The sequence below is a fragment of the Primulina eburnea genome, chromosome 15 (genome assembly GCF_022965805.1).
Source record: "Primulina eburnea isolate SZY01 chromosome 15, ASM2296580v1, whole genome shotgun sequence".
In the NCBI taxonomy this organism is placed as follows: domain Eukaryota; kingdom Viridiplantae; phylum Streptophyta; class Magnoliopsida; order Lamiales; family Gesneriaceae; genus Primulina; species Primulina eburnea.
In genome coordinates this window covers 30,953,974-30,980,293 of record NC_133115.1, presented here as the reverse complement: position 1 = coordinate 30,980,293, position 26,320 = coordinate 30,953,974, and the positions used below count along the sequence as shown (strand labels likewise).

Genomic DNA, 26,320 nt, shown 5'->3' with positions numbered 1-26,320 from the left:
TACGTTAATACGATGGTTTACCAAAATTTGTATGTCCAATTTTACCCCTTTTTAACATTTCCTAGCTTTGGTGGTGACAGCTCAAACATTTATTTGGGCTTAGCCGAAATTAATTATTCTTTTTTCCCCAACCTTTTCTCTCCTTTATGTTCAAATCTGAAAAAGGGAAAAAAGTGTTGAAAACTTTTTATTACTAAACGAAAGCTTACATATTCTTGGAATTTTGCATTTCGTGTAAGAATAGTTTCGTCTCCCTTATGTCCTTCATCATAAACCACCATGTAAGTTGTAACATTTTAATTTTGAGTAGCTCTTTTGTGAGACGGTCTCACGAATTTTTATCTGTGAGACGGGTCTCACGAATTTTTATCTGTGAGACGGATTAACCTTATCGATATTTACAATAAAAATAAAATTGTTAGCATAAACAATAATATTTTTTTATGGATAACCCAAATACGATATATGTCTCACAAAATATGACCCGTGAAACCGTCTCACACAAATTTTTGCCTTTAATTTTTATTTATACTATTGCTTTTCCAATAACCAATTCTCATTTTTTATTTATGTCAAATGAATTATAAATCTTAATAATAATATATTACAACAGTGCGTATTTACTATCTTCGTCTTAATTTTATAGATACGCCTGTCTTTTTCCACACAGATTAAGAAATTTATTTGAAATATCAATTACACTAGCAATTTTCTGATTTTACTTTTATTTAATGAATGTTTATATAATGGAAAAAAATATTGTTAAAAATGAGTACATGAGCCCCACTCACGGATCCTAATCTATGAGACGGGTCAATCCTACTCATATTCACAATAAAATTAGTACTCTTAGCATAAAAAATAATATTTTTTCATGGATGACCCAAATAAGATATCCGTCTCACAAATACGACCCGTGAGACCGTCTCACACAAGTATTTGCCATATGTTTTTTTATATTTGAGTGATCAATATAATCGAGATCGATGAAGAGATAATAATTTTATGACAAATACTTGTGTGAGACGGTCTCACTGGTCGTATTTGTGAGACCTATATCTTATTTAGGGCATCCATGCTAAGAGTATTATTTTTTATTGTAAATATCGGTAGGATTAACCCCTCTCACAGAATAGGATTCGTGAGATGGTCTCACATGAAACCCACTCTTTTTTTATATGGAATCATATTTTTTTGCTACACAAAATGAAATATGATTTTTTAAACTCTATAATTCCATAAAATATAGCTCACAAAATCAACAAGAATCTATTTAGTTGTACAAAATATAAAAGATAAGAGTCATTAATTTGAATTTATGGAAGATGAAACATGTCGCTTCATTTTCGCTTTGAAAGTGACGATGAAAACAAAAACATCAGCGGCCGTTGGGTCGTAGTACATATTTTTTCCTTTTCTCCATTTCCATTTTCTTCTTTCCAAAGACTTATCAACACACAAACACAACTCCCTTTTGACAAAGGGAAACAACAAAACCAGAAGAAAAGACAATAAGCACCATTCTTGAATCCTCCACGATTCTGTATCTAACAGTCTTAACTTTTGAAAAATTCCCGTTTCGTCTCCCAAAGATTATTCTCGACGCTTCTATTTTTTTAATCGTTATTAATCAGCATGAGTTTTATTGATATTCAAGAAGCTAGATATAAGCTAAACTCAAGAAGAGAGAGTTCTTGAACTCTTACTTCTAACCTATCTCCAATATTCCTCCTTTCTGTTAATCTTGAGTATTCTGCGGACAATCTTGATGAAATAGCTGGACTTTTATAATTTGTCGACATTACCTTGAAGATTGTAACTTTTTGAGCATTTGCAAATCTATTTGAGGAAGGTATTTTTCATTTGTTCTTTTTGTTGCAAAATAGTTTTCCATGTGATACTTGATATATAAACTTTAGAATACTCTAAACAAGTTATATTAATCGAGAGTCCATATATAAGTTTGAGTTAAGACCAAAAGATGTTGTGAGATTTTGAAGACGATGATGAGTATCTGTGCTGGAGATTGAGGATTTGGTGTTGTGTTAATATAATATTAAGGAATCATAAATTGTTGTTTTTATTTATTTATTTTAAACGTTAGTCGGTTTATATCTTTCAAGCAAAGTGTTGTTTGAGTGATGGGTTTTTCCCTTTTGATAGAAGTGCATCGGTGATGCTTACTATTGGTTTTTCGTGGATTAGGATGTGAAATGATTCTTGTAACAGTAATTTAATTGATTTCATTGTAGGACATAAATTCATGTAACATGGGATTAATGAGCATTATCATTTTGCCATGAATTAGTTATCATGATACTTGTGGATTCGGTTGTGTCAAGAACTATGAATGGGGGGGATTATGTAGAAAAAAGAACATGATTAGGAGGGGACGTGCAATTTTTAAAGAAGAAATGGGCTTCATTGAATTTGATTAGAAACATATATATTGGAGACCCCTGAAATTAAGGATTGAATAAGCTATCTATAACATTTTGAGCTAGAAGAACGTGCTAGGACTTAAAGATGATTAGCTTGCATCCATATAAAAGAATCTGAAGTGGGTAGCTAGCACTGAGAAAAAAATAGTTTTGTGAATCCTAAACATGCAAGTAGCAGTATCAGAGTCATGTTTTACTAAATCAGTGGATTAAGCATCGTGATGCTGTAAGTTTAAAGCATTTTAATTAGATTCTGTGTCCAAAAAATTTGATAATGCCCTCATCGATTGATTATATTTGTATTTGGGGTCAACATCCCTTCTGCAGCCTGAGTTACACATTGTTACGAGAATTCTTAGTCATGCTATTAAGTGAACATGAAGTCAACTTCTTGTAACACAGTGCACCATTTAAGCTCAATTGTTGCTGCTTATGATCATGAGATCATTCCTGGTATTGGCCAATTAAAATATCTTTTTGTCGCTTGATCTAAATTATATCATTCTTGTTCAAACTGTTTTTTTCATCAAAAGAGTATTGCTGAGATGCGTATTAATTAGTTGTAGCATATTCCTGTTCATTTGGCATGTGACAATGGATGGTGAAAAATATGTAACATCAAGTTCTCTTTCCCAGGTTGAGTGCTTCCAATTCTTGATTTAATTAATAAGTTGAGACTTTATCGAGCTACAAACGACTGTAAGTTACAAGAGCTTCATGGAGAACCACTATCTGCTTGCCCTTGGCTAAAATGAAGAGCACAAAGGTCGAATTCTTATATGTTAAAGCTCCTATGTTCTTATACAAAATTTTCTGTTTATTTATTTGATTGTTGGGTTAATGAACTGTATTTGGCGGCTTATCATTTGGCTGCAAATTCAAGAATGAAGGAGAAAACGAGTAGATAATAGATGAACACGAATTCATCATTGTTTTAACATCTATCGAAATGAAAATAATTATGGAAAAAGAGGAATGGAATGGCTGATGCCCCATCTATTTTTATTATGGCATTTTCCCCCGATGTTGTCCTTAGCAATTGATCATGAATTTTATCATCAATTAGTTTTCTTGATCCAGTCCTTGGAACATTAAGATCTTTGTATTTTTTTTACGGTGAAAACTCTTGTAATTTATTGAATAAGATAAAGATCCTTAATTACAAGATTAATCATCCATAAAAAGAAAATCTCCACGCTTCCAAACAAAAAGGGAAAGGAAGAACAAACAAAAGAGGCAATGGAATGAACAATATTATTTGCAGTCCGCCATACATTCCTTAAGGATGGGCTTCCCAGAAGAGACATAAGACCTCGGATATCCGAAGCTAGCCCCCCCTCCCCCCCCCCCCCCGGCGTAACTGCGATTCTCTTCTGCACCTGTGACTGCTTGCACAGTGAGGAGAGAGTCTAAGGTGATAAGATAAATCCCAATGTTGTGTTCCCTAGAGATGATGACTCCAATTTGAACAACAAGAAGTTCAGCAAACGTAACCGATGTGGGTTTCTCAATATTTTTTCCAAAAGCAAGAATTGGTTGTCCCTCGTGATTTCGGATTATCCCGCCAAGTGCGGAGCTATTAGTACCTTCATTATAAGATACGTCAACGTCCAGGCGTAGAGTATTCAATCCAGGATTCTGGAGAGCATAATGGTTTATGGTCTGGAGCTAGCCATAGAGCCTGGCGTGCTGCTTGGAAGTCTTCCAGTAGGCTAGCACACCACTCCACATTGATCTCAAGAGGGTAGTCATTTCGGAGGTGAGTAAGTCGAAGTCTCTCACTCCAAATAGCCCATGAGTGCATCACATAGACTTCATAATCGTTCTTACTCAGCTTGTCTTTCATCCAGAGTGATATATCCGTAGCATCCAAATGTCGGGATTGTTTTAAGATCTGCAAAAAACCAGTTCCTTTCCAGCAATGCTCTATGGCCGAGCAGGTGAACAGAGCGTGGGCAGTAGAGTCGCAAGCATGATGACAAAAAGGACATGAGCCAATGATTGGAACATGGTGAACCAATAAATTATTCTTTGTGGGAATAATATTCTGGAGAACTCTCCACCAAAACACTCGGACCTTCGGAGGGATGTTAAGAGACCATGGGAACCGCCACCCATATATAGAATGGTGGCCCTAGCTCGAGGGGGGAGAAGAAAAAAATCCGATCTCTGCCTTATGGCCATTCCAAACTGAATATTTACCTTTCGGATCAAGAGCCCAAAAACGAAGATCTTCTTTTTGAGTTGGAAAGAGAGAAAACGATAATAAGCCTCTCCGTCGATGAGAGAGCTAACTGTAGAGAAATCTCAGAGTTAGGAGGGAGGGGCACATGGCTCAACGTCCCTGGAATCCAACGTTCCCCAAAGGCAGCAATTTTTGAACCATCTCCCATTTTCCAACATAAACCTTTTTTCCAGCAGCGGCCTGCTCCATAATAACGATGGCCAAATGTAGGAAGGGTTGCTGCCAAGAGGTGCTTCCATAATATCATGGTGCCGAAAATACCGAGCTTTTAATACTCGTGCAAGCAAGGAACTCGGATCAGTAATAATACGCCAAACGTGTTTGGCCAATAAAGCTTTATTGGAAGTCTCAAGGTGGCGGAAGCCGGAGCCGCCCAGCTTTTCCAATGTAAGCGCCTCCTCCCTTGTTCCATTTCCCACCAGAAGTTAGCGCATTCTCGTTCAATCTCCTCACAAATAAATTTTGGGATACAAGAACACGACATTGCATAAGTAGGTATGCCTTGGAGAACATATTTGATCAAGGTCTCCTTACCACCCACCGAATAATACTTATTTCCCCACCCTTGAATTTTCTTCACAACCCTTTCCACCAGGTACCGGAATTGCAGCATTTTACTACGACTAGAAGCAACAGGTAGGTCTAAATACACCACGGGTATCGCCGGTGCCGATTTTATCTGATCTCCTACTTGGTCAGTAGTGTTAGGACGGAACGAGAAAGTGGATTTCTCAATATTGATTAATTGCCACGAAACCCTTTCATATAAAGATAGACAATTGCGAATTGCCACAGAATCCTCCAATGTCGCTCTGAAGAACAAGAGTCTGTCATCAGCAAAAAACAAGTAGGAGATAGTCGGGCAAGAGGGAGCAAGACGCACCCCATGTAAAAGTCTCCTGGATTCGAGAGATAAAAGAGCTGAGGACAGACCATAAGCACATAACACAAACAGGTAGGGGGAAGTAGGTCTCCTTGACGCAACCCTCTACTCGGAGTAATATTGCCAATCAGATTGCCATTCAGTAAGACAGAGTATCTGACAGATCTCACACATCGCATGATCTTCTTCTCCACCCAAGGTGGCGTAAAAACCAGTCGAATCATCATATCCTTAAGAAAACACCACTCAACTCGGTCGTACGCTTTGCTCATATCAAGTTTCAGCTCAACATTTCCTTTATGACCCTGTTTTCTACTTCTGATCCAGTGCAGTGTCTCGAAACTTAGAATAACATTATCTGAAATGAGGCGTCTGGGAATGATGCACTCTGAAACTGATTAACAGTCTGCCCGAGTGCTGGACCAAGTCTGTTCGTCAAAGCTCTAGCAACTATTTTATAGCAGACGTTACATAAACTGATCGGCCTGTAATCCTTCATTGTCATATGGCTCTTAATTTTTGGAGTAAAGGTAACAATATGTGCATTCCACTCATCAATGTTTCCCCCATCATTAAGAATACTAAGAACAGAAGTCGTTGCCTCACCTTCTATTACATCCCAAAATTTCTGAAAAAAGAAGACTGACATACAATCGATGCCCGAGGCTTTGTCGGGGTGCATTTCAAGGAGTGCTTTGCGGACTTCAGGAGCCGAGAAAGGCCCACATAAAATCTCATTCATATGTCCATCAATCTTTGGCATCACACAATCAAGAATCAGACTGCGATAGTCCTGAGAGGGATTATTTGTCGAGAACAAATTCACAAAATAGTGTTCTATAATACCAGACAAGTTATTATGCTCTGTGCACCAGTCTCCATGAGAAGAAACCAAACCCCTTGTATGGTTCTTTGCTCGGCGAGTCGAGGCACGAGCATGGAAGAATTTGGAGTTCCGATCTCCATGAGCTAGCCAAGAAACTCTACTCCTCTGTCGCCAATATAGTTTTTCTTTGTATGTTAGCTTCTCAACCTCGCGCTCTAGATCACCAATTTGAATAGCCGAGTGTTGCCAATGACCATGCGATTTCAAAATATTCAGCTGGTGTTGTTTTTTTTTTTAATTTGGCGAGGAAGGTTATGAAAGTGATCTCCAGCCCAAACCCGCATCGATTCCTTCCAACTCAAGAGACGGTTAGGTAATGAAATAGAGCTATCAGATTTGCGCCATCCCCTTTCCACTACATCTTGACAGTTAGATTCAGTAAGCCAATGGGGTTCAAATCGGAACACATTGTGCTTTCTAGACGTTTGTTGCTGCGATCCTTGGAGCTCAATGAAAATAGGTCTGTGATCGAATTGAAGAATTTCCAGTGAATGAGCTTGAGAGGCTGAGAAGAGAAGCCTCTATTCAAAAAAAGCCACATACCGATCAAGGGGAGCAAAAATAAGAGCGTCCGATGAACGACGGATAATCTATGTAAAGAACTCGCCCTCTCCATGGAGATCGTGGAGAGAACAATCATCCAGAACATCCCGAAACGCTCTAGTATGAGAGAGTGGCCGAGGGTTCCCCCCAAATTTTTCTCGATCAAAGCAGATCTCATTAAAATCACCCCCTACCAGCCACGGAAGATTGCGTAGTTCTGGCACAGAGCAAAGACGTCGAAGCAAATCCCAGGAGAAATGCCGACGACTAGAATCTGGGTTCCCGTAAAAACCTGTGTATCTCCATAGCTTCTCCTCATGCTGAATAGAGCAGTCAATATGGCGAGAAGAGTAAGAGTGAATAATAACTTCAAAAGGAGTTTTCCACAATAGCATTAATCCCCCAATTCTTCCTTTGCAATCTACTCCAAAAAAATCATCAAACCCCTGAACATGCTTCCACCATTGACATTTAAAACCCATCATTTTCGTCTCACAAATGAAAAGAAGGGTTGGGTTCTTTTTTGCGACAAGTCTCCTTAGTTCACGGAATGCTCGTTGGTTCCCAAGCCCTCAAGCATTCCAAGAGATACAACTTATTGGTATCAGTGGGGTTGCTTAGCTACCACCGCCGCTGCATTAGTATCAATATGATCCGAAGATTCTTCAAGCACTCGTTTCTTAGGGGTGGTAGGACTGACACTGGGAGATACCATATATGGAGCAGTATGCACATTGTTGATGTTATTAATAATAGCCCCGTGATCTCGAGCGCGACGTTTCCACTTTTTCTGTCCATGAGTCGTGTGGGTGGTGACAATATTGATAGGGTGCATGCTAGGCAGATCACCTAGGACCATTTTATTACTGGTGCTACCATCAATGAGAATAATTCTCGTGGGATTGACCGGGAGAGGAGCCTGAGGAATTTCAATTGGAATTAAAGCCCGACTCTCAGTTGGAGAAAAATCATGTCCCTCGGGAGATGGACTTTCAAGCCAGCATGACCTTTGTTCTTGCCAACCAGGGCAGTGATCTCAGCAGTTTTCGACTGACGAGCCAAATCGCTACTCCGAGTGTCTTCACTAGGCTTATTATTTTAATCTTTTACTATTTCGAATTTCAAAGATTTCTTATTTCCTCGATTGCTTTTTGATTTGATTGATGTGTAGAACCTGTCGGAGGATACACAAAACTCTCACGACAGAAAGCCTACTAATCTTGTTTCCCATGGCTGCAAAAGTGAATTGCCTAATAATATTGCCGAGACTCCTGTGCCAGACTCAGTTTCCATTTCTGTATCAAGCAATGATAAAAAGAAAGTTTCCCGTGAGGACATTGAACTTGTAAGAGAGTTATCTTTTTTTTTCCCGTTCTGTATCTGCCGTTTTATAAGTTGCGATTTTCTGCATCACATGATCTATTAATCTGTTGTAGGTTCAGAATTTGATAGAACGATGTCTACAATTGTATATGAATAAAGACGTGGTGGTAAAGACCCTACTGAACCGAGCCAGGATAGATCCTAGGTTCACAAATTTAGGTATGCTTTTTCAAGTGATCAAAGCAAGTGCAAATCTGAGTCTAAGCAATGTCATTAGGATAACAATTAGTTAATGGTTATGTAGATCAGATATTGACGCTACGCATAAAAAATGCTTAAATTTAATTTTTCATGTTGTTTCCAATTCAGTGTGGCAGAAACTGGAAGAAGAAAATCCCGACTTTTTCCGGGCATACTACATAAGGTTGAAACTGACGAAGCAAATTATCTCATTCAACAACCTGCTTCAGCACCAGTATGATATGATGAAGTATCCAATGTCTCCAAAGGTTCCGTTGGCGCCCATGCAAAACAAAATCCATCCAATTCCTGGTACACTTCTTGAGAATGTACCTTCATTCCCTTTTTGTCTTGAATTGAGGAAAGGGGGATACAAGAAACAAGTCACAGAAAAATATTGAAATAATGTTCTCTAATTTGTGTATAGAGATGCATTTTTTCCCACATTATATCATTCATCAATACTCAATGTCACGTTTTACAGTGCAGCCAACAACTTACCTATGGGATACCCAGTCATGCAGCAGCCTTCACTTACTGCTGCAGGGCAACCTCATATTGATCCTATGGGCTATTCCACGACTAGCTGTCACATTGTCCATGGAATTCCCGCTCCAGGAAATTATCTTCATATGCCCATGAATCCTGGAAACGAGTGAGAATTCCCTTTGAAAAAGAACATTGAAACCGATTCGCTGAAAATAACTATGAAAAAATGGTTCTTTAGATTCATGTAACTGCCACCTCATTTAAAAACATGTTATATACTTTTTATCTTCTCTGCAGTATGGCGATTGACCCATCTGGGGCTGATGTATTACCCATTATTCCACCAAGCAACGGTATTCCATCCATGTCGGATACGCCTCTGAGCCCAACTTCAGTGGCATCCAGTAGCCATTTTCCCTTTACAGCATCAGATATATCTGGCATGGAAGTTGATACTTCAGCCCTTGACACTGCATTTACATCAGACGTGGCTAGTTCAGTCGAACTACAGCTTCCACCAGAAAATAGAGCTGAGAATTCTAGAGATTCCCTAAGATCCTTGGACCACATTCCGTGGAATTTTAGCCTTTCAGACCTGACAGCAGATTTATCAAACTTGGAAGGTAATTCAAACATAATTTTTATACCTTTTCATAAAAATTGATTTCTTGTAACATCTGGAGCTCTTCTATTATGTGGTGTTAACGAAAGGGAACTAGGCCATATGGGGATATTCAAATCTTTATATGTAGAGAACTGTATATTTTCTTGAAATTTTCTAGCTCATGGTGTCTGTTGTTCTTTTGCGGCAGATCTAGGAGCTCTTGGAAATTATCCCAGCTCGCCTTTTTTAGCTTCTGATTCAGATCTTCTACTTGATTCGGCAGAACAAGATGATTTAGGTAACATATTATCCTGGTTCACTCGATATCGTAGCTTCCTTTCACTTTTAGTGATTAAGAAATGTAACATGAGGAGAAATACTCACACGGACCAAGTCCTAGTGTCCTACATTGGACCAAACTGTTTATCTGTGAGCGAAACTGTAATATACAAGATTTTTTTTATGGTATTTTTTTTCAACATTCACCTGAAATTATGGCACTGTTAACCTCACTCTTGGTCTATGGCTTCATTTCAGTGGAAGAGTTCTTTGTTGACTCTGATATAGTTCCAGGGCAGTGCCAACTGTCGGATGAAGAGAAACACACATCACCATGAAGCTCGTTTCAAGTTCAGTTCTAGATTTAGTCCATGTCCAATGAAAGATGCTATCTATCTGTTTTAGGATTCATCTGGTATAGGTGGTTCCATCTGTTGTGTTACAATGCGCCACTTCCCTTTTTTAAAACTTAAATCACATATAATGGTCGACATGATTAAATCTTTAAACTCTGGATTTTATCACGTTCTCTCGTATTTTCTTGTTTATTCGGGATGTCATTGATATGGACAACCTGAAAAATAGATGAACTAAGTCGTAATTTTAATATATTTTTGCTAGAAGCAATCAATTACCAACTGATTGTATTGATATCTTTTTCAAAAGAGAAGGTAATAATTTGATTGATGGAATAACATTTTAACCAATTCAAAATAATTTGGATGAATTGTTTTATAAAACATTTGGTATATCTTATTAAAGTGTTTTAACAAATACATGAAGTACTTCAAAAATATAATTTAAACATGTTAAAGTAAATGTGAGATAACAAACAAGATTTATTCACGTTCAAAAGTATAATTTAAACATGTTAAAGTAATGTGAGATAACAAATAAGATTTATTGACGTTATAACAAACAAGATTTATTGACGTTCAAATACGATATAATTCTTCTATTACTCTCCATTTTCAATATAGAAGGTATTCAATAATGATTTTCGATCTACACCTACTTGTGAAGTCTGGCCCAATTTTTATTATCACACTTAAGAATGATCAAACATTAATAACTCTTTATCTTCTGGGCAACTCTGGTATAGACATTCGTCTTAAGCTCTCTTCCTTCTATGATGGTTGCATATCATTGTAAATTATGCGTAAAGATTTCACTCAACTATTCTCTCAAACCAATCTCTTAGACCGTCTCTCCAAACAATCTTTCCTAAATATTCTCTGAACATGTTCGAGCGTAAACATATAGTAGCGGGATCCAAGAAAATTGTTAATCGGAAAAATTTACATGCTGTTACTGACCTTCCAATGGTCATATTGGTTGGTCATCTTCCAATGGTCTAGTTTTTTTTTGGTCTTCACCTTCAGTTTCTACTGCTCTTTTGGTTGGTCATCTTTCCATGCCGAATAGAAGAGTATTAATGTTGTATGAGTTGTCAATGTGATTTTGCAATTTATTAACTATGTTAAAGAAAACTTAATTGCATTTTCCATCGCATTTTCTCGTTAAACCACACCTCATTTCATAATATGGTACAGTCCAAGTTATTAAAACTTCGCATTTAATTGATTACCAGAAGATCGTCATGACAATAAAAAGTGATTTTCACTAAACCAGAACCAAACTCGAGTTTTTCTTTAGATTTTGTTGTATTGCCAGTGTTTACAAAAAGCCTGTATCATGGGATTGTAACTTAGAATCAGAAGGATGTTTACTGTACAGAGAACCTACGCCTGATACTTCAGAAGCAGAAGCAGAAGCAGAAGCAGTCAGAGGCTGGAAATTTGTATTGCCAACAAACCAGTAGAGAGCCCATTTCAGATTGCAAAGGGTGTATTTCAAAGCTTTGGTCCAATTCTCTGGTTTGTTGAAGCTCTGCGTAATGGAGTAGTTTTCCACTTTATCATTTTCAATCCTGCAAAAACATGCCGAATGCTTCTTAATTCATTTTTTAGCATACATCAATATGGTTACTTCAAGTTCGAAGCTTGTGGTTCGACAGGGACAGATGGTAATGTGCATGTTCCAAAATTGAAAATTATTCCTCAGCATTATACGTGTTTCATGAATATTTCAATGGTGAATTTCATAAATGTTTAAATAAATTAGATAACGATGAATGGATATTATCTTTACCAAATGAAATAAAAAATACATGATGCCAGTCAATCGCAGGAAATATATAAACTTACTTGTATGGAAGCTTAAAACATTTCTCGGAAGGAATATTTTTTTCTTTATCCTTCGAATTTGCGAACTCTGCAAACTCCTTTAGGCAGGCTAGGAACAATGTCATGGCTTTGTCATAACGAGTGCTCCAGAATACATTCACAGGCCCAAATCTGGGAGATGCAGACAATGGATATGAGTTTAAAATGCAAAATAGAACATATTAATGGACGACACTGTAAGAGTTATTGAAGGATAACATGGTGATGGCTGCTACACATGCAAAAATAAATAAGAAAAAAAAACTTTGAGTTGTTTCTCAATACATACGATTACATCAAAGCAGGTAATCCCAAAGAATATAATTGCATACTTTTGCCAACGATTACATCAAAGCACAGCGATCAAATTTCAAACATGTAGCATTCACAAAGAGGCAGACCCTTTTATGATTTACAGATCAAAGAGCAAACGACCCTTTTTGAGTAATACATTTTTTATTCACCGATAAAAGTTCAAACAAAAAGGAAAACCACCATTCAAAACATTATTTTCAACTTACAGTTCATAAGTATTGTTACTGCTGTCCATTATGCGAGGATAACTCCCCATAGGAAGAATCTTAATTCGGTATCTGGGAATCATAAATTAAGAAATGGCAATTCAAAAGGATTGTCATGGAGTTTATCGGCTTCATTTTAGTATAAACTAGAACCACCACCAATCAGGCAAACCAAGTCGCATATACTGTTGATACTGGGAGGCCTTAGAATTGGAACTGACATCGATTTGGTAGATTCTATTCCCTCAGAATCAATTTTGCTGTAAATCTGGATCTGATGAACTGTAAATGGAATGGTAATGGAATGTTACCTTAAAAAAAACACACAACCAACTGGAAGTCAAGCAACATTGTAAATATATTTTCTTTTGTAAAGGATACTGAAACTTTGGCCGGAAGTACTGAGCCATTGTATGAAGGAGAAGGCAAGCTTGTCCCCATGCAGCATTTATCTCATCCCACTCAACCTAAGTATTACATAGGAAGTAAACAATGCAATCAGAAAAATTTTTAGAGAATGGTATCAATGTAACTGCCATAAGTTCTTCACCATCTAACCTACAGACCTGAACTTTTGGAAGTCTTCCCAGCCTAAAGGTATTGATGGTTCCAAACTCTCCATCATGCCAAATAGGAAAGGCATCATTTAGCACGTTGGTACGCTTTAACAACTCTAAATGAGCTTGCGAAACTTCAATTTTAGCCAGAATAGCATCCCGCTCTTCCTGTCGACCATAAAATTGAAGTTAAAATATTCCAAGATAAGTAAATACCATAAATAGAAGCAAAACTACTAAGTGTTCTTCTGCATCATCATGATAATTGTCCAACATCAATCACTAATGGCCTCCAGGAAGTAAGTGTGTCGTCGAGTTTGAATTCCATACTATTCAAAACCCCAACTCAAATTTGTTATTTGCCCTCTTGGTGGTAATTCAGAGATATGAACAAGAATCCAAGAGAAAGGAATAAGAGGAGGGAAGCCATCACGTCATCATCAACTAATCAACTGAAAATTACATATATTTACATAAATTTCACAAATCATATAGAAGGTGAACCGAACAAACCTGATGTGAGATCAACTGAAACTGAAAGTTATTGAACTCCAGCCAGTATCTGTAAATTTTTTAAAATAAGTTCCAACAGGATATGTTATAGAATTGATCCAAGAACCAGAAGAATCAACCCAAAACATCATATTACCGTCATAAAACTTTATCTGGATAACTCAAAAACAATTATGATTTGAAGTTCATTCGGGCATTACCGCTCTTCCAGCTCCTTAAAACGGGCAGACTTCAACTCCAGTTCTTTTAGTTCGCTGGTCACTTCCCTGCATTGTTTTTCTGTTTCTGCAATTGCCGCTTCAAGTTTTCTTTCTTCTTCTTCTATCTTATATAAGATCCAAAAATGATAAAATCACTCATAAATTCCTAATTAGATGCCAACTCGTACTAATAAATAAATAGAAAAATGCCGAAGTTCTTTCGCAGCTGAGGTTTTTACTTCTATTTAGAAATCTAAAAAAAATACACATGCAGAATATCAGATAATTCAAGTCCTCGTTAAAGGAATTTGGCATTTAGTTCTGCTCAACCAAACCAATCGGTCGGATATCTCGGAATATCAAAGAGTGGAGTTCAAATCGACATGTACATCCCTCCACTCAAAATTCAAAAGAAAAATGCAAAGGAAAAAATATAATAGTGAAAGAAAAATTATAATAAATGATGAATCTGCTTTACCCATAACCTAAACCAATTAGGGAAAACCATCTTAACATTTAGGCCCAAACGAAAAAGACAAACCTATTGATGTATTATATGACATTTATTTTGTTTCAAAAGTTATTCCAAACATGAATACAACAGACCTTCAGTTTCTCCTTAAGAAACTCAGCATCACTAAGAACGGTTTTTGCTTCCCCTTCCAAACGTTGAAGACATGCTTCATATGCTAGTACGTCCCTATTCACATCTTCAACCTCCTTATCAAGTTTATCAGACAATATTCGCATGCATTCAAGACATAAAGGTTGCTCAACCTGGAGAAAATATGGGAATGATAAGAAAAATGCGGAAATAAATCATTATGGTTTATATAAGCATATTGCGTACCTGTGTTTGTGTTGTGGCAATATCAAATGCACGATTTAGGACTGTTATAGTGGAGTGGAAACCTGAATTATTCTGTTGCATAGGAGAATTAGTGGGATCACCCCGTGGTAATGTCGAATTGGTCCCATTTCCATCAGTTCCAGGTTCACATTTATACACAGAAGCAGCTGGTGGAGGTAATACAACAAATGACTCATCTATTGCTTTCCCAGACTGGCTAGCATCAGGAATCACAGCTCCTCCTCGAGGACGAGGAGGGACGCCGGGAATCTGATTCCTTTGCTTTGGCAACACGACATATGAATTGTCCATTCTCGTTGAACCTATAATACTACTAGAACCATGCATTGAAGAACCTTGCCCTGCACATGAAAAATCACACATGCAAAAGAACCACACAGCTAATTGACACTACACAAAAATTGAGCACTTATTTTGTTCTAAAAGTAAGTCAAAGTAATTTGATATCAACTATCAGTGTCATCACGCCATCCCTTTCAGGTAAAACTACGGAGCTTTACAATGCGGGGATCTACATGTTGAAGGTATTGCATGAAACAAACATAATGAGACATTTTTCTAATACAACATTTATATTTTCATAAATAAGACCCGAACATTTAAAACTTAGTCCTGACTAAATCACTGAAAACATGTTTGTAGCCTCAACAGTTCAAAAACCATATTGAGTGGCAGTAAAGTTATATCAATCCCATATTACGCTATTCCAGGAGCTAAAATGAAATGATTGAAGTCGGACTCAACCAAATCAACAACTAACCAATACCGGGGATACGACAAAGCAGCCACAAATGGTACCTCCAGCTTAAAAAAAAGAATCGGGAAAGCTAAACGACTATTGCACCACATCAATAGCATGCTCTAAAGTGTTTCATATATCTTATGCAAACATGCTCAATAACTTAAGAGTATCACGTTCTCAATCAAACTCCCAAAATTTGGCCGTGACAACTACATCAGCAAAGTTTTAATATTTTTTTCCCCACAAAAAAATAGGTTCCAATATTTTTATTAAAGATAATTTGACACCACTGATACGCATACAGAATTCATGTGGTTAAAATTATGATAAATTAAGAAATGAGTAGTTTCGGGGGAAAGACCAAACCGGGGGCGAGGAATTTATCGGCGTAAGAATCGACTCCGACGAAGCATAGGTTCTGGTGGCAGTTCTGGCAGAGGAATCGTGGTAGATTCGGGTCCGCCGGCAATATCCGACCCTTGTCCACCATATTGCTCCCGCTTTCACTTTTCTTCATGCTCGATCAAATATTTGTTTCGGTCGATTGAAAGAGTGAATCAAGAATCCTCCGAACGCCATTCCCTTCACCTCTTATCATGAAGGTTATTGGGCTTTTGAATCTTACAGTCCAATGGATCACTTGAAAGAAAGCCTAACCATATGGGCCAGCCCATTGGATGCTTAAAAAATGTGTTTCGAGCTTTTTCCCCCAAAATTTAAAATACGACTTTGGACTTGTGCTTCAATTTTATATCTTTTTTTAAAAAAAAAAAAAAAAGTGCTCTTAATATTTTATGAAACACAAATAGCTTTTTACCCCTAATAAAATCGCGTTGAACAAAATATGTTTTTGAGTAAAATACTTTTTATGAGAAAATTGTATTTTGATATGGTTTGTTTGATTCTTTGTGATTTTATGAGAAAACTGAAATTTATTAGCATATATTACAAAATATCTGAAAGAGGCGAACATACAAAACTAAAAATGCAATTTTACATCTAAACCTTCCCGATGTCAATTAATTTTGAAAGATATTCACAGTGAGAACTAATGATGTGCAATTGTCTCAAATAAGAGTATTTGTTAATTAGAAATCTTTGATCCTTACATGCACATGGATTGATGATTTCTCCGTAAAAATTTCTACTATGCTTACATGCAAATGATTTGGAATTTAATCGGACCAAATCCAATTTCCGTAAATAACAAAGAATAAAACAACAAGTTCAATGTCACAAATTCATCAGTCATTATGATAAAATCATCCAAATAAAATATCAACATAAAGTAACGAAATATGTCGAACATCCAAAAAATTTTGAGGTGGATTACAAAGTCTATTATATAAAGCTATTAGTTTAAGCTTAAGATAGCGGCAATTCTTGACTTACAAGAGCTGCACTAAACAAATGGAAAGGCATTAGGCAGCCAGAATCCAAATGTTCATATATCATATACAAAGCAAAGGTTGGCAAGAGAAGAGAGAGCGGTGGACAGTGGTTTGGGCTCCCCTACTTCCTCGATCGGAGAAAAAGCAGTTCAGTGCGGTTGTGTTTGATCGAGCAAGGGCACGAGCAAGCAAAGGAAATGGCTGATTAACACCAACCACCTCCTCATCTCTATTATATTATTGAGAGACGCTCTTCAGTGAACTTCTCCCGTTAGCTCAAACTCAATCGAAGATAAAATGTAAATGTTGAATCTCGTCCCCTGTACAGGTCTACTTGTTCGTCCTGTATTCTGAAAACAAAAGCGGAGAATAGGATTTCACTGGTGCGACATCTAACACCGACCTGTCTCATTTGTTTCAGGATTCTGAAAGGGTAGGAGGCCGGTCATATAGGACTGTTGTTGCACTCCATTTTGTATTCTCATGTCGAACTATCAAGATTATCTGTTGTATATGTATGTTAACATTAACTAAGATGCTGAATTTCTACAAATGGGACATGAATTATGAGTCCTCAGCCACAGGTCTATACAGCTTTCATGGAAGCAGTGATCACAATCAGCAATACTTTTAACTCTCTCTTTAGGTTTGAATTCATCCAAACATATTGGACAACACGTGCTATTAGGCCCGGGGATTCGTTTGCTTTCTCCAACAACAATTATGTTCAGCTTATTAATGGCAGAAGAATTAGTGGCAGATCCTGCAGCTGCCACATTTGAAGGCTGTGTTGTTGGTCTTACTGCTGGTGCAACTTGACCTCGGCGGATAACAAGGTAGGCCGAGAGTCGACTTACTAGTAACGATATTGCTTGTGTAGCCTTCTTTATCAGTCTTATGATATATAATATCATCGCCAACAGTGCATATAAACCAAGACATGACAGAAAAGGTCCTAACATGGCCGCAAAAACTATCAGCACTGTATAGCCTGTCAGCGAAAAAAGGCACATGATAATTAGCTAAAACCTTGTGATGAATTAACATATACATTACGCCCTGTGGAGAAGTCTTTTTTCAGACTTGTAGAAAGTTTTTAAATACATCATGATCCAGTTACATACACTACACTTTAACACATATATCCTATGATTTATATAAATCTATTCTTGATTATCTCTTGTATTCTGGTGTGTTCATGGTTTTTCTCATCTTCCCCGACAGTCAAATACTCCAATATGACACTAAAATTATTAGTAATCTCATCTTAAGAAATTCCCAACACGATTAAACAAGGAAAACTTATATGCAGCAAGAATATTGAAAAGAATTGACATAAGGTTTAGCCTATGCTAAACATGGATGATATACGCACAGTTCATTAAATGAATAAGTTTTCATATATTAGCCTATCTTTGATGAAGACATTTAAGTACCTGCCCCAAGTCCTTGCTTCTTTTCACATGCCTTGCAAGTCGTTGCATTCCATGTCAACACAAGATCATCGTTAAATCCATTATACTCATACTGAAGTGGGTATAAAACCGGGATAGACACAGTTCCATAACATTGCATATTCCTAGAGAATTGATCTCTTGTGCACGTGATATCGATGAAGTTGCTAATACAGAGAACGTGGAGTTACTTAGGCAACTGATGACGGGGAAACTCAAACTTAAATTCCCCTTGGCACAGCTAAAAAAGGTGTAGTTCTGGTAACTCAGGGCAATCAGAGGAGAACTTGAGGCCTTAGCATTCATGAATCGACTAGGGAGGCAATCATTTGTATCGTGAAGTTGTATCGTGTTAGCTGAATAGTTGATGTTTCTTACATAGAAATCTCCGAAATCGGGAAGATTCAGGAGGGGAACATCTTGAATGCTGCTGCACGTTAGATTTAAGGCAAGATAGTCACAACCCTTCTGATTTTGGCCTTGTAACTGGAAGGGGTATCGAATAGGCAAGTTCTTGTTACCGCAAACCGAAGTCGAGCAACCATTTTTTGAATGAACATTGGGAATGAAAAGGAAAATAACAAACGTGATTTCTAAAATCATTTTTGTTTTGGATCACGATAATGGCGAGACATAAATAAAAGGTAGATCACGCAATGGCGGTAAGGTATATATGTATGCATGTATTTTTAAAGTCAATGAATTGCTAAGATATATCGTTGACTTACGCGGCACGTTCTTGGAAATTGTCAGGGAATAGGAGCCTCTGCCTTTGATTTGGTGGATCTCCAAAATATACATTGTGTTTCTTGGAATGATTTCATTATCGAACCATAATTTATTCGGTCAACTTTATAAAAATAATTTAAATGATTGGACCTTTCAATGCGATGATCTAATCGGAAAACTGTTATATTATATAAAGGCAAAAACTTGTGTGAGACGGTCTCACAGATCATATTTGTGAGACGGATCTCTTATTTGGGTCATCCATGAAAAAATATTGTTTTTTATGCTAAGAGTATTATTTTTTATTGTGAATATGAGTATGGTTGACCCGTCTCACAGATTAAGATCCGTGAGACGGTCTCACATGAGACCAACTCTTATATAAAATAAAAATATATTCTAAATTTTAAAAATCTTATACATATATATATATATATATATATATATATATATATATTAAACCAAAAAAATAATCAAAATAAGTGTTAATACTACTAAAATAATATATAATTTAAAATATAAAAATAAATTTTTTATAAAAAAATATAAGAAAATAATCAAATTCTTTAAAAAATTAAAAAGTGGTGAATCAGTCGAACCGAGTTTTACTGGTTGATCGGCTCTTATCAGTTTGATCATAAAAAAGATTTTAGACTAGGTACATATCGGACTTGTGACCAGTTTCCGATCGAACCGGCCGGTCCTAATTTTAAAACAATGGTTTCATGTTTGTAAATTTAAAGAGAAAATTATATTTTTTGTCATGTTAATCTATTTTCGATTTTGATCATATATATTTTCAAATTTCAATATTAGCATGTCATCTTTGTTTTTTTTTTTTTACAATTTGTCTTTTTTGGTCATGATATTAAACAGATGCAATGTTGTTGTGATACCGACGTAGATTTATCGACGTAGTGCTAAATCAGAACTCTCGATGTAAAAAAAACTAAAACTGCAAACAATCAAAATATATATAACTAAGACTGAAATTTGATTATGTAGATGACCAAAATTGTAAAAATAAAAAACATACATAACCTAAAATACAATTTAGTTAAATAAATTGTAAAACTTGATGTGTAAATATTATCGATTTTTATCTATGAAACGAACTAAGAGAGAACATAAATATAAAGCAAGCAATGTATGATATACCATTTCTCAAAATTTTCAATTTTACGACTGTACTCGTATGTATTTTTAAAATATGTGTCTGTTTATATACATATAAAAGAGACTGTTCGGATTTTTGACAATATAATATTATGTGGTTTTCGTTTTCGATTCAAAAACTAAGTCGTCGTTTAAGTCAACGACTCTCAAGGGTCATTTTTAATTAAATGGGCAATAATGAGGCCATCTCCAACCCTGCACCAAAATGGTGTAAAACACCATTTTGGTGCAGGGTTATCTGCTCCAACCGATACCTATTGTTGACGCCAAACTAGTGGAGTGCTACAGTGTTGCACCAAATTTGGTGCAACACTGTAGCAATAGCGTTGGGTTTTTGGTTTTTTTTATTTTTTTTTTGTAATTTTTTTTATTGTCATTTTACTTAAACTTTAAATATTATATAATTAGTTTTATAATCCAATTTAATTATAAAAATGTATTATTTCAAACAATTAATTTTAAAAAAGTGAATTTAAAAAATTTGGATATTTTAATTTAATACATAATTAATAAAGATAATATGATTATGTTAATAAATTATTTGTGATAAATTAGTTGTAGTAAATAAAATAGTATAAAATTTGCCAAGAATATCTTAATTATGTAGTTATAATTAAATTAATTAATATTGAATACAAAGATACAAGTACAAAAAAAATTAAGATTTCAAACACTATTTTTTTGAAAATCAAAGAAAATGATACAAAATTAAATAAACAAACATAAAAAACACTAAATTATTAAAATTGACATTACAATACAACATAAAATAAAATAAGATGACAACACTTCAAATCAAAGATAATGATACAACATAAACGTAAATATAACATAAAATACAACATAAAATAGATGTACCTTTATTATGCGAAGTAAAAGGTACATCTATTACTTCACGTCCATATACTTCGGCAATTAAGTACCCTATTACTTCAGATATTATCTGAAGTAAAAAGTGATTTTTGGCATAGTGAAGATAATAAACAACAAACTATTAAAAATCATACCACAATACAATAAAATAAGGATGACAAGCACTTAAATTTAAAACGGAGGTAAGCTGGATCCAGATCCTCCAATGTCTCCAAAATATTTTCCATAGTCGAGACTATCACGTGCACGTTTCCTTTCTTCCCTCTCACTCAAAATTCTTGACTGTTCGGCCCTAAAATTTTCACGCAAAGATGGATCTTGAATTGAGTTGAGATCGATTACCAAAATTTTGTTTTCTTCTTGAAACCTAGTCAAATCCAACATTTGTCGATTTTGTTCTATTTTTGTTTCATTTTGTTCCAATTTTCGTTCAGTTTGTTGCATACGTTTTATCTGTAATTCTTTGTTATGTTCACGATAAGCATTTCCAGTTTGGATTATTTCCAGAATTTTTTCTTGTCCTAATCGCATTGATTCAATTGTCTGTGACATATATTCATCTTTTTTCTTTTTTAATTTTGCTTTTTTCACTCCAAGTGGCCGCTGTGACGAAGTACCACCAATATTTTCATCACTTAAATTAATCTCAAATGGTGATAATCCAGGGGACGCTGATTTGGGGGAATCCGTTGCTTGTGTGTCCGATTGTTGAGAGTCGAAAAATTCAATACCTCTTTGAATTGTTGACCTTGAATGATTTGACGAAGCTGCAAATTTCTCCATATCTTTCATAATAGACCATACATGATCAAACTTAAAACCTTTCTTGAAATTAGAATCCTGTTTCATTAACTCTTTCGCACGAATTATCTGTATATAAAATTAAAGTTAAGATAAATAATATAAACAACTGATAATAATATAAGTATAGATATTCTATCAAAACAAAACTCACAATATCCATATCTGAAGCACCGCTTGGATGGAGTTGTTCAACTTGTTGGATGCATGCTTTTAATTTACTAATCGCCGCCAATATTAAGCCCATACGAGATTGCACAGATCTTTTGTTACGAACTTCAGTCATGTCGGGTGCTCTGGAACTGTTGTAGCTTTGCTCGACACGACTCCAAAATTGATTTCGAGATTGGTTTATGCCTATGATAGGATCTTGGGAAATGTCAAGATAAACATGACAAAGGTGTATGTCTTCTTGATATGAATAAGAAGCAGTTCGTGCATTCGAAGCCATTGAAACGAAAATATTTTGAGAGACAGGTATAATATTTATTATATAGAGTATGATAATGGATATAGGATAAAGATCCTACGGTTCCGTTTAAATGAAATCTAATCCGACGGAGTATAAATCGGATAAGATTTTGTAGATATAGGATAATGATCATATGGTTCCAACTCAAAGAAATCTAATCCAACGGTGAATAAATCGAATCGGATTTTTTGGATATAGGATAAGGATCCTATTATTATTATTATTATTATTATTATTATTATTATTATTATTATTATAAATACATATTTGTCCATTTGTGTGTATTGTATATAATATCCTATAGTAAAGAAACAAATTTTCATGTTTTTTTAATTTGTGTGTATTCTCGTGTATTGTTATTATTATTACTATTATCATGTATTGTATATAAACAAATTATTATTATTATTACTATTATCATGTATTGTATATAATATCCTATAATGTCCATTTGTGTGTATTCTCGTGAAGTCAAGATAAAGATTTTGAAAATCCAACCATTTTGGATATATGATAAAGATCCTATGGTTCGGTTTAAATGAAATCTAATCCGACGGTGTATAAATCGGTTCAGAATTTTTGGATAGATGATAAAGATAATGTGAATAGATTTGGTTTTGTTATATAATATGAATCATATGAAGTTATCCAACTCGTACTTCAAAATTTCCAACTATCAACAAACATCATGAATTATCAAAATTTTCATTTTTTCAATTCAGCATCATCTAGCTCATCTGATGAATTTGATTCACATGTTCAAGATCAATTTGAGTCCATCAACGAAACAGAAAATTTATTGGGGAGTCTAGCAACCAATAACACAATTTTAGCGGCTTCATATGCTGAGCAACATGAAGTTGAAGTCAAACATGGAGGGTCGATTCCCGGTCATATCGTAATTCCGCGTGATCGAGAATTGGCGGATCGTAATCTTTTCAACGATTATTTTGCTGATAATCCAAGATACAATGAAGCAATGTTTCGAAGACGTTTTCGAATGTCACGAGGCCTTTTTTTTCGTATTGTTGAGGCTGTAAAGAATCATGATCGTTATTTCATACAACGAGTAGATGGTCTTGGTCGGCTGGGACTCTCTACTAATCAAAAAATTACTGCTGCAATGCGGATGTTGGCATACGGTACACCAGCGGATGCTGCTGATGAATATATTAAGATAGGAGAATCAACTACAATTCAATGCCTTCAACGTTTTTGTCGGGATATTGTAGAGGTGTTTGCAGAGCGATACCTAAGGTCACCTACCTCCATTGATATTGATAGACTACTGCATATTGGTGAAAAACGTGGATTTCCTGGAATGTTGGGAAGCTTGGACTGTATGCATTGGAGATGGAAAAATTGCCCAACAGCATGGGCAGGACAATACGCGGGTCGTAGTGGTTCTCCGACCATTATTTTGGAAGCGGTTGCTGATTATGATCTTTGGATATGGCATGCATTTTTTGGTATGCCAGGATCTAACAATGACATCAACGTTCTTGAGGCATCAAATCTTTTTTCAAATCTTGCGCAAGGTATCGCTCCTCCAGCAAATTACTTTATTGGTGGAAAAGAGTATCATCAAGGATATTACTTAGCCGATGGTATATATCCTAAATGGTCAACTCTTGTGCAAACAATTCATGATCCACGCGGTCCCAAAAAAAAATATTTTGCAATGAAACAAGAGTCATGTAGGAAAGATGTCGAACGCGCATTTGGAGTACTTCAATCACGATTTGCAATTGTAGCATCTCCAGCACGTGCTTGGCAGAAAAAACACTTGCAAGATATAATGACTGCATGCATTATAATGCACAATATGATTATCGAAGATGAGCGTGACTTGGATACACCAATCGAAGATGCGTTGGAAGCACCAACTCCAAATGTGGAAATGATTACGGATCAAAATATAAGATTTCAAGAATTTCTTGCTCGGTATAAAAACATAAGGGACAGAGAGGCTCACTTCGCACTACGAGATGCACTAATCGACCATTTATGGGATTTATATAGTAATTCCGTTAATTAAATGTTGGATATTTGTGTGTCATTTCTATTTTATATGGATCATTTGAATATTGGTTGTATGTTAGTAATTTATGTTCAAAATATTTACTTGTGTGATTGTAATTTTTTTGAATGATTAGTTAATTACATTTAATCAAGTAATAAGTTTAAGTATTGAAAATGAATATTAAATATTAAAAAATTTTAACGTAATTATAAATAAATATTTAATTAATATTTTAATTCAGTAATATATATAATGAATTTTAATATAGAAATGATTTTAGATACTAGTGATATTTTAATTGTTGTGTTTATAAATATTTTGTGAAGTAAATTATTTTTTGTTAATAAAATAATAGAGAATATTCCGAGAATATTCTTTTTAATGTAGAGTTTAGAGTTGATGGGTTGGAGATGAATTTTATGTTTGGTGTAAGAATTACACTATTTTAAAGTTAGTGTGACACTAACATAGCGTAATGGGTTGGAGATGGCCTGAAAGGCTTTTTATGAAGGAAATCCAAAAATGCAGGCGGAGAAATCAAGTAACGTGAGTTTAATTTGATTATTAAATCACTCAACTTGTACCACGAAAGTCCAAGTCGCAGATAATTTTCTGAATTTTTTAGTATGTGTACAAAAATAGCTAGTAAATAAAAAAATTTATTTTCTCTATATTTTATGTAGAGCTCAGACATGTTTTACCATACAAATTATAATACATCCAATATACTACAAAATGTTTATTCGGCAAAACTATATTCGTGTTCATATAATTTGTACGTTTTTCATTTTTAATCTAGTCCCTAGTCGATAATTCTTAATCCCTTAATTTACAAAATTTCAATTTTAATTTTTTTTTAAGCCTGTGTATCGATGGTGAAATAAAACCTCTTGTGCAAGACACAAAAAACGTGGAGTGAGTCTCATGTGAGACCGTCTCACGGATTATAATCTGTGAGAAGGGTCAGTCCTATCTATATTCACAATAAAAAGTAATACTCTTAGCATAAAAAATGATACTTTTTCATGGGTGACTCAAATAAGATATTTATCTCACAAATACAACCCGTGAGACCGTCTTACACAAGTTTTTGCCAAAAAGTGTAGTTTACTCATGCAACTGATGGAGGCGAAACTCGAACTGAAATTCCCCAAGCACAACCAAAAAAAAAGTATAGTTCCCATCATTCTAAGAAGTCAAATATAAAATTGACAAGTTCGGGTTTCTTGTATTAAAAAAATCGTAGAATTATTGTTTAAGACAAACCAAAGTTGCTCAGACAAACCAAAAGTTGCTTAGATGATTCCCGATGAATTTCATGATAACTTCATCTTGTTATCTCTCATTCCTTGTTTGACCGTTTCTTCTTTTGGAACGAAAAAGACTAATTAAAATAAGAGAAGGAGTTGTTCTGCGCCTTAAAAAAAACAAAAACAAAAACAAAAACAAAAATAAAACAAGTGCAATAAGAACTAAGAAGCATGATCTGAAAACTACTTAAAAGACTCACAAAGCTCGATAAGTCAGAACATGTTTGTTTCAGTACAGAAGTTTGGACATAAGAAATTATCAGGGCCAGAAATTTTTTGGCAATCATAAGTGAATGTCAAAAAGATTTAAAAAACAAGATAATCTAAATCAAACATACTTATGACACACCAGGTTAAGTCATATTTATCAAAAAATGATGCACAAACTAGTGGGAGAATGCATGTTTGATTTGTTAAACATAAACTCACTTAATACATTTGAATCTTGTCTAAAAAGAAAGATGATCAAAGTGCATTTCCTATGAAAAGCGGAACATGTACATGATCTATTGGATTCGATCCATACAGA

General features: G+C 35.3%; 4 protein-coding genes across 4 annotated transcripts; 2 read left to right on the top strand and 2 right to left on the bottom strand.

Moving 5' to 3' along the window:
• Positions 1–1,374: 1,374 nt before the first annotated feature.
• Positions 1,375–10,481, top strand: LOC140815301 (uncharacterized). The gene is made up of 9 exons (XM_073174425.1): positions 1,375–1,852; positions 3,078–3,207; positions 8,170–8,343; positions 8,435–8,540; positions 8,691–8,873; positions 9,051–9,216; positions 9,348–9,673; positions 9,863–9,952; positions 10,192–10,481. Exons 2-9 carry the CDS (start codon positions 3,193–3,195, stop codon positions 10,269–10,271), a joined length of 1,140 nt encoding a protein of 379 aa, XP_073030526.1. The 5' UTR covers positions 1,375–1,852; positions 3,078–3,192; the 3' UTR covers positions 10,272–10,481.
• Positions 10,482–11,492: 1,011 nt separating this feature from the next.
• Positions 11,493–16,155, bottom strand: LOC140813789 (beclin-1-like protein). The gene is made up of 10 exons (XM_073172516.1): positions 15,929–16,155; positions 14,800–15,161; positions 14,556–14,726; positions 13,950–14,074; positions 13,750–13,798; positions 13,246–13,404; positions 13,061–13,146; positions 12,680–12,751; positions 12,141–12,290; positions 11,493–11,863 (listed from the first exon to the last, which is right to left on the bottom strand). Exons 1-10 carry the CDS (start codon positions 16,077–16,079, stop codon positions 11,611–11,613), a joined length of 1,578 nt encoding a protein of 525 aa, XP_073028617.1. The 5' UTR covers positions 16,080–16,155; the 3' UTR covers positions 11,493–11,610.
• Positions 16,156–21,294: 5,139 nt separating this feature from the next.
• Positions 21,295–22,596, bottom strand: LOC140814881 (glutathione S-transferase T3-like). The gene is made up of 2 exons (XM_073173979.1): positions 22,141–22,596; positions 21,295–22,055 (listed from the first exon to the last, which is right to left on the bottom strand). The coding sequence occupies exons 1-2, from the start codon at positions 22,435–22,437 to the stop codon at positions 21,357–21,359; spliced, it is 996 nt and encodes a 331-aa protein (XP_073030080.1). The 5' UTR covers positions 22,438–22,596; the 3' UTR covers positions 21,295–21,356.
• Positions 22,597–23,146: 550 nt separating this feature from the next.
• On the top strand, positions 23,147–24,544 carry LOC140815642 (uncharacterized). The gene has a single exon (XM_073174717.1). The coding sequence runs from the start codon at positions 23,147–23,149 to the stop codon at positions 24,494–24,496; it is 1,350 nt and encodes a 449-aa protein (XP_073030818.1). The 3' UTR covers positions 24,497–24,544.
• The last annotated feature ends 1,776 nt before the right edge of the window (positions 24,545–26,320 follow it).